General features: G+C 52.7%; 1 protein-coding gene across 1 annotated transcript in view; it reads right to left on the bottom strand.

Annotated features, from left to right (window-relative positions):
- The window catches only part of LOC128343901 (uncharacterized), a 47,927-nt gene that overhangs the window by 10,089 nt on the left and 25,015 nt on the right, over positions 1 to 12,823 (bottom strand). The window contains 8 exon segments of the mRNA XM_053293333.1: positions 9 to 135; positions 890 to 972; positions 2,846 to 2,972; positions 3,294 to 3,734; positions 4,411 to 4,542; positions 8,860 to 9,047; positions 10,198 to 10,354; positions 10,756 to 11,053. Coding sequence (XP_053149308.1) covers positions 9 to 135; positions 890 to 972; positions 2,846 to 2,972; positions 3,294 to 3,734; positions 4,411 to 4,542; positions 8,860 to 9,047; positions 10,198 to 10,354; positions 10,756 to 11,053 — 1,553 coding nt within the window.

The following is a 12,823-nucleotide window of genomic DNA, read 5'->3' on the forward strand; positions in this document are numbered from 1 at the left end:
AGCCTTACCCAGAGAGGCCACATTCTGCCTATTCTCCTCCATGACTGCTCTGTGCAGGGCTCTTTGGTCTGCATCCAGAAAAGCCCACTCCTCCTCCGTGAAATGCACAGCCACCTCCTCAAAGGACACGGCACCCTGGAACAAGAACATATTGGACTCACAGGTCAGAAAACTGTCCCCCCACCCCTATACACAGAGGCACTCTAAGCCCTGAACCGTGGGGACCCGTTCCAGTCCACCAAGTTCAGGGAGGGCCCCTCCAAATGGCTGTGGCCAGATGCCTCTGGCAACCACCCCACACCCACTCCACCAAACATCTGCTGTTGTTGGTTTTTTAATTCTTACCATGGCTGAGGGGTGGCTGGGGGGCGGGGAGCAGAGCAGCCCTTCTTCCCTCTCCTTCCCTCCCCCTGCAGCGGCAGGGACTGATCTCTAAACTGTCTAGGCATGCCTCGCAGTTTGTAAAAGACGCTGGCCTGAATGGACATGCCCAGTGTTGCTCTGGTCTCCTCTGCCGGCGGGGTGGTGGGGAGAGGGGGGGAGTACTCCGCTCCCCGCCCCCATAGCGACCCCTCAGCCACGGTAAGAAATTTTAAAAGAGAAAAAAGGGGAAAAACCCGCCAGAGGTTTGGCGGGGCGGACTCCCCAAAGGTTTAACGTGGCCTCGTGTGGGGGGCTAGCGATTGGGTGGTCTGAGCACCCAAATTACCTCGGTGCGCCCCTGCCCATACACAGATCTCTGAGGATAATTACAATGAAGCAGCTAAGGATCCTCTGGCAGCATACATGGCCTCTTGGCCCTCTTAGTGGGCAGGTTACAGAGAGGCAAATATTATTTCAGGCTCAGGGAAAGGCACCTAGGCTGTCCCCCACATGATCCCTCTCCTACCTGACCTGGTTGGGTAGAAGCTGCTTCTCCATCCACACAGGGGAGCCATGAGCTTGTCAACACCTCCAGTGGTCTTCCATGAACTAAGAGAGACAAAAGCGATCCTTTTTTGTAGAGCAATAAAATGTTACATTAGGAAGCGTCACTGCCCTGCAGGTTTGATGGGCAGAGCAGCACATGGGGGATGAGATCCGGAAGTGTTGGCTTCTGTCCCTTCCCTGCAAAAGCACTGATCCCACGGACATATTTCTTTGTTTGTTTGATTGATTCATCTATGTAAACCGCTTTGAGAACTCTGGTTGATGAGCGGTATCCATATATTTAATTTAATTTAATTCTCTTACGGCCGACTGAGGAGAGAACTATGTGGGGATTCATGGGGATGTAGTAGTAGTAGTAGCAGTAGTAGTCTGTACTGTACCACACTCAGGGACATATTTCTGGCAATGAACACCGACCCTTCTGAGCCCCTCTGCCCTTCTGATGAGAATGATGGCACGCATGCACACTCCGTCTCCATCAGAAGGCATGTGCCCCCACATTCCCAGGCCCCGATGGAAGCGAGGGGCTTGGGAGGCAGTGCAGCAGAAAGGGGGACCAGGCAACGCTCTGCTCGCCTTCCCAGCCGCTCGCCCTCCTTTCCAAGAAGCTCCCAGCCCCAACTGAAGAAGGACAGGGAAGCTTGGGAGTGGGGGAGGGTAGGTGGAGCAAGCCTGCAGAACGCGCCGCCTTGCCCTCGCTCCTGTGGAGTGGTGCCCCCACCCACGTTTCAACTGGATTCCTCCATTCCATTAATTCCTAAGTTACAACTGGATTGAGGAATGAATGATTCTGCTTGGATTTCCACACCATCTCAAAGAGCTTCCCTGCCCCGCCCCCATCACATTTGTGGTTATCCAATCAGGGTTTTGTTGCCATAAGTGTTTTGTTGCATGTTTTGGGTAGTATAGAAATATTTTAAATAAATAAACATTAAAAAAATAATGGTTATGAAATTGAATCAAATCTAAATATTTATTTCTCCGAGGTGAATGTGTCGCTAATCCCATGTGTGGCAGAGAGTTTGCGAGCAGTTGCCAATTAGCGACGGGGCCACCCGGCCGGCAGGAGAAACAGGCAGCGGCAGCCAGCTGGCTGCTGGGAACAGACAGTGGTGGGCAGGCCCATCCGGCGGGAGCAGCCAGCGGGCTGACCCAGCCGCCGGGATTTGGTGAGCGGGGGGCAGGCTGGCTTTCCGGCCAGCCCACTAGCCATAAAGTGCTGGGTCGGGGGGCGGGAGAGAAGAAGCAGGCTGGCCCAGCCGCTGGGAATTGGTGGGCAGGTGGGAGGAGGCAGTGGGCCAGCTTTCCATCCAGACTGCCAGCCAGAAACTGCCGTGTGCGGGGAGTGAGAAGTGGCGGGCTGGCCCTGCTGCCGGGAGCAGGCGGAGGTCTGCCCGGACAGCGGGAATTGGCAGACGGGCTGGAGTAGATGGTGGGCCAGCTTTCCGGCCAGCCCACCAGCCAGAAAGTGCTGGGGGTAGAGGTGGGGGTGAGAAGAAGTGGGCCAGCTGGGCAGCCCGCCGCCACCCAGAGAAGCGGGCCAGCCGGACAGCGGAGGCACAGACGCTCTGTGCCCAGCCCAACTAGTTTGATCCACCTTGGCCTGCAAGAGCTTCTACAGTTTAATTTTAATGAATTTCATTTCAATTTGATTCAATTCAATTAATTAATTAATATTAAATTTTAATCATGAGTGCCCTAAATTTAGGGTCTAAAAATCGACCTCAGCCCCTGCACGCCAAGCCATGGCTGGTTTCAGCCCACCACAGCATTTGACTTGTGCGCCCCTGCTCTAAAGACTTCTCCAGCCTTGTGCAGGAGAGGCTAGAGACCAACAGGTTGACCAAGAAGTCGCCCTGTTTAGGCACATGGGATTAAGGAAGACCCAGCAGAAGTGGGATCCGTTATTCCTTACCCAGTGAGGTGGGATCTGCATGAGCCTCCTGAGACCTCCCTCTGTGCAGCAGCTTCAGTCTGGCATCTGATAGAGTCTTCTCTGCCTCAGAAAAATTGGGGTTTGCTTCTGCTAATGGCCCCTGCACCTGAAACATCAACAGAAATCCCGGGCAGGGAATGGGGAGACAGGCTTTAGAAAAGGCAATGGCAGGGGTGGGTGAGTGGAAGGAGAAGGGTTAGGAGACTTCCCCCTGCAAGGCCACAGAGAAATCTGGGCAAATTAGGACATTTCTCCTTGCTTATATGAGTCTCCATTTCAATAAGCAGACCTAACCCTTAATTAGTTTGACTTCTTTCTCGTATTAGTGACACCCTGAGGTCTGGCAGAAAGGTGGGATATCAAATTTTTATATACATGAACATATGATGAAGAGAAAGCCAAATCTGGCAACAACCAACTCTCTCACCTGCTGCTCTTCCTGTTTCTTGGCCTCTGCCTGGCTCAGGAGGAAACCTTCTGCCAGGGCCACCGCCTGCGAACTGGTCTCTACTCCACATTCCCTCACCCAGCCCTCCATCTCCGGGGACAGGATGGTCAGAAACTCCTCTAGGATCACAAGGTCCATGATCTGGTGTTTTGTGTGTTGCTCTGGTTTGAGCCACTGATGGTAAAGTTGGTGGAGTTGGCTGCAAAACTGTCGGGGCCCCTCAACCTCCTGATAGCAGAACTGCCTGAAGCGCTGGTGTTGTACATCTGAAGGGAGCGTGTCCTCATGCAGCTGGACTTCCTGCAGAGGCCTTTCCCAGAATTCCTCACTGCTCCCAGTCTTGATAGTCTCTGTGCCACCCGAGTCTTGCATTTCCATCTCCAATTCTATGTTCCAAAGGCAGCTTCCAAGAAGGCCAAAGTTGTTTTATCCACAGACTGGTCCCTGCAGCAGGAACTGCTGTAATGGATGAAGCCACTGAGTATTGGAAAGCAAAAACTTTGTTCTGTGTTTGAAGTAGGACACCCCCAAGTCAGGGAGGCATTTCACTAAGGAAAAGGGATTATTCGGGTTCCTGACAGAGGCTTCCCTTTATAGGAAAGGAGCCAAATCTAAAGGGCCCCTGCAGGATGGAATGAGGTTTCTTCCTTTGCAAGTCACAGACCAATGCAGTGCCTCCTCCCCCAAAAGGCTGGCTTTCTACCCCCACAGTGCCCACAGCAGCCTTCTCTCCCCCAACCTTCTTTCCTCCCCACATACTCCAGCCAGATCTGCTTCACCCCCTTTCCTCCCTCTCCTCCTTCAGGGACCACTGTCTCTCTTTCACTGTCTCTCTTTCCCCGCAAAGCTATTGAGGGCAAGCAGCTGGAAAACTGGCTTCTGTCTCCTCAAAGCCTCCTCCTTTTGCAAAGAAGCTTGTCCTGGCTTGGGAGGAACTGCAGAGGGATCATCAGCCCCACACAGGCCACCCCCCCATGAGCTGAAGTGCGGGGGGGCTGCTTGGGGGGTGACTTTCTACCCCCTACTCGCTTCCTGGGCTTTGCTCTCACCCCCCCCCGGGGGGTTTCACCCACTCACTCCTCCCTCGATTCCTTACCATCCACCATCTACCATCCTTCCTCCCTCTCCCACCTCCACCTCCTGGGCTCCCCTCCGAGTGGACCACTTGGAATGGCTCCCCGGCCGCCTGGATCCGGAGCCCTCCTCCTCCTCCCCCAGTCGCGTCTTCCTTCCACAGAGAAGGGGGCGGAGCAGGAAGAAACTGCGGCGGCCAATCACGATCCCCTTTGACCTCTCTAGGAGTCACGTCTCTCTCACCTTAACTCTTTGCTGGCCTCTCAGTCAGGAGGAGTCGAAGTGGGACTTATTTCCTTGCGAAACTGCTCATGTCGATGTCAGTTCAAGCTGCGTCTATAATGTTGGATTGAAACCCGCCAGGGTTGATGGGTCTTTAACATCTACGCGACAGTTAGAAATACAACAGATGCAGCTTCCCTCACGGAACCACTGTGACCCTCAGCATTGGAGTCGGGGGTTTCCTCGTTTCCCTGAACTCTCCAAGTGCTACTTTTCACCCACCCACAAGCGCCTTTCTCTGATACCTCAAAGAAAAGAACCTGGAAAGAGCTCCTGCTGCAGCCCTGGGACGGGGTGGGGGCATTAATCCTAGCTCATGTCAGGGAAGGGAGGTGGAAGAGTGGGAGGCCTGAAGCCCTCCTGGGCTAGGAGTGGGGGAAATGCACAGGATGCCCCAGTGGGGTGAGGGAGGGCCTGTGGGGGGGGGGCAGGGAGGCAGCCTGTGGGGTGGCATCTTGTGGGGGTACGGACCATATGTGCTTAATACACGGACCACGATTTCTATGGAAGTTGTTCTTATTGATATCTATAAGACAAGCATCTGTCAGGTAGTAAAGGGAGAAGGAGCCTGAGTTGCCAGGCAGGACTGGAAGAGAGGGCTGGGGGTGTTCCTGAAGGAGGGAGGCCATCAGTGAGAGGAGGAGGAGGAGGAGGGTGGGATTTCATAGGGACAGTCGCTAAGGACTGGGGGGCCGGTAGAAACATGGGGAGGCCAAACTACCTGAAGGAAGGACAAGTCCAGAATGGCTGGGAAAGACTCAGAAAGGTGAGCCAGGAGTCAATCAGAAGGGAAGGAGTTTTAGCAGATGGGGGGGGGGGAGCAGTGTTCCCTCTAAGGCCTGTGCGCATGCTCACACGTTTTCTGATGTCCACTCAGTTAATTTTAGCTCCCACTCAGGTTGAATCAGGAAGGCCTCACTCGGAATGCACGTGTGTGCACATTGCTTGGATACTGCCGCGCCCAGAACAAGTCTTATGTCTCACACACAGATGAAAACAATTAGAGAGAGCACTGCTGAGGAGGCCTCGAGGCAGGTAAAGCAGCAGCAGCAGCAAACTTCAGCTCTTCAATATGGAGTATATTGTATTTGTGTGGCACAACTGGCAACCTTTGCTTGAGTCTGCTCCTTCTCAGAGACCTATTGTTTGAAACAAAACAAAATCTGCAAACTTCTTTCATTGCTGTTTAACACCAACAAATGTGTTATCCTGGCCATTTGGGGCCTTGATAGTTATGAATCAGAATACATCTGTGCTCTTACCTGATTGGGCTTTGTGCCTGTGCAGAGACCTTGTCGGAGTTCTTTCGAGCTAGATCCTTCCATTGAATTTGGTGGCAGCCCTGCCCCCTTAGGTTATATGCGGCTGCGGGTGCTTCCCTCTCCAGTCTTCTGAGTCTGCCATCTGAAAGAGACTAAAGCGAGGAGGATGTGTGGGTGTGTAAGAGCACAGATGACCACTTGAAGAACCCTAGTTACAGATAAGCAACCTGTCGTTCTTCGATGTGGTCTCTGTGCTCAACACGATTGGGCACATAGCAAGCTGCACCCAGTGCCAATCTTACCTGGAGGAGGGAGTCAGGTGGAGAGCGATTGCAACACTGCTTGTCCGAAGGCAGCATCCCTACGGGTGCACACATCTAGTGTGCAGTGCTACATGATGGATTGTTTGGAAGCCCATGTAGCGGCCTGGCAGATGACCTCCAGGGGAAAGGAATTGCCGGAAGGCTGTGGAAGCCGACACTGGTCGTGTTGAATGTGCCTTGATGGAAGGCGGGAGCGGCTTCTTAGCGAGCCAGTAACTCAAGGTAATGGTGCGCACCACCCAGTGGGAGATAGTCTGTGCGGATGCTTGTGCACCCCTACTTGGTCCAGAATGGGTGATGAAAAGAGAAGGTGAGGAGCGCCAGGCAGTTGTTCTATGTACATAAAACGTCAATGCTCTACGCACATCTAATGTGTGCAGGTGCCGTTGGGCTTCATGAGATGGGTTAGGAAAGAATACTGGTAGAGTAAGGGGTTGGGAGTGATGGAAAGCGGAGACCACTTTTGGCATGAAGGCAACGTCTGGTCTGAGGACGACCTTATCCCTATAGAAAGTGAGGTATGGGGGATCAGCTCTCAGAGCTCTAAGTTCGCTCACTTGTCTGGCAGAAGTGACGGCCACAAGGAAGGCGACTTTACAAGATAGGAGGTCCACAGAGGCTGACGCCAGGGGTTCAAAAGGAACGTGCATAAGGCAAGTCAACACAAGGCTTAGTTCCCAAGCAGGGGCCATAGTAGAAGGGTCCAGGTAGAGATGAGAGAGACCTTTCAGAAACTTCTTTATAACAGGATCCCGGAACCAGGATGGAGCACCCGGAGGAGAATGTGCAACTATAGCAGCCAGGTGCACCAGCGGGGAGGTAAGTTTGAGTCTGGACTCCTTGAGGAGTAGAAGGTAGGAGCAGATGACCTGGGAGGACACCTGGGTTGGGGAGAGATTCTTGGACTCTAGATACTTAGTAAAACGTGTCCATTTGTGTCCATAGGACCTAACCGTGGCAGGCTTGTGTGCCACTGAGGGGACCCGCTGTAGGTCTAGAGGAAAGAAGGCCAGATCTGCCACGCCGTTAAGTGGAGAAGCGGTAGGTCTGGGTGGAGGATGCGGCCCTTATGTTGGGTGAGGAGGTTGGGGATTTCTGGCTGGTGACTGTAGCGGTTTTGGAGAGGTGAAGCCGGCGGGGAAACCGGGGTGGTAGGGCCACCATGGAGCGATTAAAATACATTCTGGGCCGTCCTATAGAATTTTCTGGAGTATCCTGGGCAGCAACGGTATGGAAGGAAATATGTAGGCTGATAGGCCTGTCCAGGGAAGCGTGAAAGCGTAGCCTTGCGAGTTTAGGCCGAAGCCCGATCTCGAGCAATAAAGGCAACAATGAGTGTTGATCTCCAAGGTGAATAGGTCTATAATGGACATGAACCACATTCAAAACAGAGATGCCAGAGTGTCCCTGTCCAGCTGCCACTCATGAGAAGTGGTCCCGGCTCTGCTGAGTGCATCTGCCTGGAGATTTAGTTTGCCCTGTACATGTACGGCCAAAGAGGTGATCCCATGATGGATACAACAGAACCAAATCCTGCTGGAAACGTTCAGGATGGAGGGAGAGGATGTGCCCCCCTGCTGATTCAGGTAAGCTTCTGCAGTCGTGTTGTCTGTTTGAATAAGGATCGCAGTGTGCCACTATCGGGAGGAACCCTTTTAGGGCCTTGAAGATGGCCAGGAGTTCCAGGAAATTGATGTGGTGAGCAGTTTATGAGAGTTCCAAAGGCTATGGGGGTGGAAATTGCGCAGGTGAGCACCCCAACCTGATTATGATGTGTCGGTGGTGAGCATGAAGCGGGGCTTCAGAGGATGGAACGGTGAGCCCACAGTGAGTTTGTCTGGGTAATCCCACCATCGGATAGAATGCAGGACTTGCCGAGGGACCCAAAGCAGTCGTGATGCCGGGTCTAGTTGAGGAGCAAATGACTGTAGGTACCACTGCTGGAGCATCCTGGATCGAAGGCGAGCGTGTGGCAAGACGTGTGTAGTGGATGCCATGTAGCCTAGCATCTGCTGTATGATCTGCGCAGTCTGATGGGGATGGGATGGCAGAGAGGGATGGTATGGATTATATCCTCCTGTCTGGGAGGAAGAGGTGCATTTGGGTGGAGCCCGAGGAATCCTATAGAACTGTATAGAACGAGTTTGGACTTCTCGTAGTTGATCTGTAGGCCCAATGCAGTGGGAAGGGATATTCCCACTGCATTGAAAGAGCCCCTGGTGGCGCAGTGGTAAAACTGCCGCCCTGTAACCAGAAGGTTACAAGTTCGATCCTGACCAGGGGCTCAAGGTTGACTCAGCCTTCCATCCTTCCGAGGTCAGTAAAATGAGTACCCAGAATGTTGGGGGCAATATGCTAAATCATTGTAAACCGCTTAGAGAGCTCCGGCTATAGAGCGGTATATAAATGTAAGTGCTATTGCTATTGCTATTGCTATATTGTGGTATCGAGGTGACGTTTGAGAGTCCAGGGGTCTCTGGCCACCAGAAGACAATTGTCGTGATAGGGGAAGACCTGAATCCTCTACTGCTGGAGATGAGCAACGACTGGGGCCATACATTTGGTAAAGACCCTGGGCACAGATGCAAGGCTGAAGGGCGGTACGCAATACTGAAACATGTTCCCTGCCACCAGGAATCGGAGATAACGGTGGTGTTGCGGCCAGATCGTGGCATGATAATAGGCGCCGCAGAGATCCAGAGAGGCAAACCAATTGCCACTGTGAAGAAGGGCCAGGATGGTCAGGATGGTCACCATCCGAAAGCGCTTGTAGGTGACGTACCAATTCAGATCTAAGATGGGACACAGGGTGCCAATGGCTTTGGTACTGTAAAGTAGGTGGAATGGAACCCTGGGAGCCTGGGTTCAATACTGGTTCTATTGTCTGTTTGTTGAGTAGAGTCTGCACCTCGGAGAGAAGGGCCGGTGTGGGAGGGGTGGGAATCGGAGGGTTGCAGGGAGGAGTTGTGGGAAACTTGATGGCATAGCCTATCCTCACGATGGTGAGGACCCATGAGTTGTGGTAATACTTTCCCAGACCATAAGGTATGGGGAAAGCCTGGTGCCCCACCTGGGAAGACTCCGAATGTCATTGCCATTTGTGCTACGAAGGGGAGGTTCGGGGCCGGGACGCCGAACCCCGATTGGTGTAAAAGGAGGAACGCTTCTTGTAGGGCTTAAAACAGGTTGGATGAAAGGAATGGTCTGGTTGCTGAATCGGTCTGCAATGGCTGAATCTGGCTTTGCTGCCAACGTGATGTGCGATAGGACTGGTAGGATACTGGTTGGTAGCTCATGGAATGTGCTGTGTTCCTGAGGCATTGCACCTTCTGTAAGGTTTCATCCGTTTTGTCAATGAAGAGTGCCTCTTCCTCAAAGGGCAGGTCCTTGATGCGGGAATGTGCCTCTGGAGTCTGGCCAGAGGACCTGAGCCAGGCGTGCCTATGAATGGTGACGGAAGTGGCCAAAACCCTTGAAGCACATTCAGTGGCGTAACGTGTGTAGGTGCCGCTTAGTGACCTTGAGCAGCCTCTCTTAAGAAGACCTTGGCTGGGTCTTTATGTTCCGGGGGAAGATGGTCCCAAACGGAGGCCATACGCTCCCAAAGAAAATGATTGTAGTTGTATGCCTGGTAAGTCGCTATCCGAAGGTTCAAGGTATCAATAGAATATAAATACCTGCCGTATGAGTCAGGTTTCTTGCCCTCTCTGTCAGGAGGGGCTGAAGAAGGGCCTCCACGATGCTGGGTGAGAGAGGATTCGACTACCACAGAGTTTGGAGCAGGATGTCGCCTCTGGAATGCAGCTTCCTTCTCCTGAGAGGAGTGAACCTTATAAAAATTCTCCAATTTCCTTGTGGACGGAGGCAAGGAAGATGGCTTATCCTAGAAGGATTTCGTAACCTTCATGAGAGATGGATTAAGAGGCAAAGAGACTGGCGCACAGGTATCAGTCTCAATGAGGTGGAACAGTGGGTCTGGCTCCTCTTTATCCAGTTGGGACATCTGAACTCCCAAGGAGCTAGCCATTCGCATGACGTAATCAGCGAACAACTTATAGTCCTCAGAAAGGGAGTTCGGGCGCAGCTCAGCGAGGAGTTCCTGTGGGGAGGAGCCAAGGGACACTATATCCGAATGGGCTGAGGCAGCCTCTGGATCCTCATACTCAGACTGTGAATCCGAAGAGTCCTTCTCCGTCGGTACCGAGGGATTAGGGGTCGTGACCGTTCTGATCGAGTTCGACAGCCAGTGTCCTGGGGAACCTTGTGTGCAGGAGCATGCGCAGTGTGGTTCTGTGGAGGCACCTCAGGCGGCAGAAGAGATGTGGACCGAGGAAGTGGAGGCGGAGGATGGAGCATAGCAGTTGGAGGTGGAGCGGGCAAGGCGCGCCCTGGGGAGCAAGATCGGTCCCGAGTCCTATGCCTCAAATCCCACTGGTGCTGCTGGGAAGAGCAGTCCTGGTCCCGAGGATATCAGCTGGGATGGTAGTCTGGGTTTGGTACCAAGTTGTGGCGGGTCTCCTGTTGGTACCAAGAGCGGGGAGCGGAGTGGTGGAACCTCAGCTCTTGAAATCTGGACCTTGGCTGTAAACGTTCAAATTCGGATTCAAAATCCTCATCCGTTAAAGGAGCCTTGGGTTCGTAATAGTCCGCCGAGTCAGCCAAGTCCTGTTCCGGTTCCGAGCGGGGGTCAGAGTCATATACGGGGTCGTGCTCCAAACGAGAGTCACCCTGCTCTTCTGGTTCAAGGCCGGATTCAAGTGGCACGGACCCAGGTTGCAGGCTGGAGTCCCTCCCAGTCCTGCATGGAGATACCAGGGACTGAACCCGGAACCATCTACTACAAGATGTTCTCTACCACTGAGTATGGCCCCATCCCCTAAGAGGGATATATTAAAGTACTTACATGTAGTCTCCCAGCAAAAGGCACACCAGGGCAGACCCTGATTAGCAAAAATGACAGTTCATGCGAGTTCTATTTATAGAACATCTTTCATAAAAAACATATCCCAAAGCAATATAGATGGAATATGAAAAAAGCATGGTGGGGAAGAAGCAGTAAGTTTTGTGCTATGGAACAAATTGCCACACGGCTGCAGGCAGCTCAGAAGTGACATGGCTGCAGGCAGCTCAGAAGCAAAGCCCTTGCAGGGTGGGCAGACAAGGAAATATCTTGAGCTTCAACCCTTCCTGGCACTTCCAGTTTCAAGATCGGGGGGGGGGACCAATGACGAATGTTTCCTGCTCTCTTGATCCCCGATGGGTGCCACTAGATGCAAAGCCTCCCCCTTCCCCTTTGTGGAAGTGGCCCAATTCTTGCTGCTCTTTGCAGTCCAAAGTCCATTGCAGTTGGGGGTGGCAGGAGTCACAGTCCAACCACATCTGGGGAGCAAGGCTAGGAAGCCCATCCCTAGCAGAAGGTGGGAGGGAGGGCCTTGAGAGAGGCATTCACAGCAGCAGCACCTGTCTTCAGGATGGTGAAGATATTTATTGTGAAAAAATAAATGAAAAAGGCATTATACATGCAGCCGATTCCAGAATACAGAGGGAAAGATGAGCAGAAAGAAATGTAAGACTAATTGAGGCAGGGTATGCATTTTTTAAAATACAGAAATAAATAGGAGGGAATTGGTTTTTTAACAAAAAAAAGATACACCTCATATTGCATTATTAACATTTCCTTAGGTACATCTTCTCTTGGAAATCTCTTATTAAAAAACAAACAACAGACTCCTCACATTGCCATTTCAGACTCACCAGTGCTTCGGCATGGTGGATATTCTGGGCCTCCCCCCTCCCCCCCCCAGTTGCTAATTTTAATGTATCCCTCAGGGCTCTGCATCGGCCACTCAATTCCCAGGAATCTGCAGCCCCCTCCTGGTGCTAGGTGGAGGCAGCTGTTCCCAGAGTGGGCCATTCCCTGGCTGGTCCTCATATTTTGGGCACCACAGGGGTTGTGGGGCCAGCTGGGAAATCGTGTGGGCCATCTGGGATGTGTAGTGTCCCCGTGTGCCTTCCCAACATCCCCACATGCCTTCCCAGCTGGCCCTGTGGACTCTGGTTCAAATAGAAGGGGCCCGTCTGGCCCTGGAGATGTGAGGAGGAACTACGCGGGGATGGCTAGTCTGGGAGCAGCTGCCTCTGTGCATCACCAGGGGGCTCCAGTCCTTTGGCTTCCCATCCAGGGGGATCCAGCTGACTTCCCATTCAGAGAAACTAACTCGAGCAGCAAGGAGAATGTTCATTGCCTTGAAAGAGAGCGTGGAGAATGGCACCAACAGACTTCAGCTAGGGACCAGACTTGTTAGTGTGACGGTACCAGCAACTAAGTCCATTCCTCCTTTCAAAACAGAAGCATTCCAGATGATCCCCGAGCATAAGCTTTACGTGCTATGCATTTATTATGAAGCTAGGCAGGGGCAATGACCAGAGAAGCAGACCCCGACTGCCATGGGCATACCCCATAGCTATGCCTGCCTCTGTCTGACCTCTTACCTGTCCCACCCCATGACAACTTGGCTCTCCTCCACTCTGCTGGTCTGTGCTCTGTACAGGTGTACTTGGTGTGTCT

Source organism: Hemicordylus capensis, chromosome 2 (assembly GCF_027244095.1).
Source record: "Hemicordylus capensis ecotype Gifberg chromosome 2, rHemCap1.1.pri, whole genome shotgun sequence".
In the NCBI taxonomy this organism is placed as follows: Eukaryota; Metazoa; Chordata; class Lepidosauria; order Squamata; family Cordylidae; genus Hemicordylus; species Hemicordylus capensis.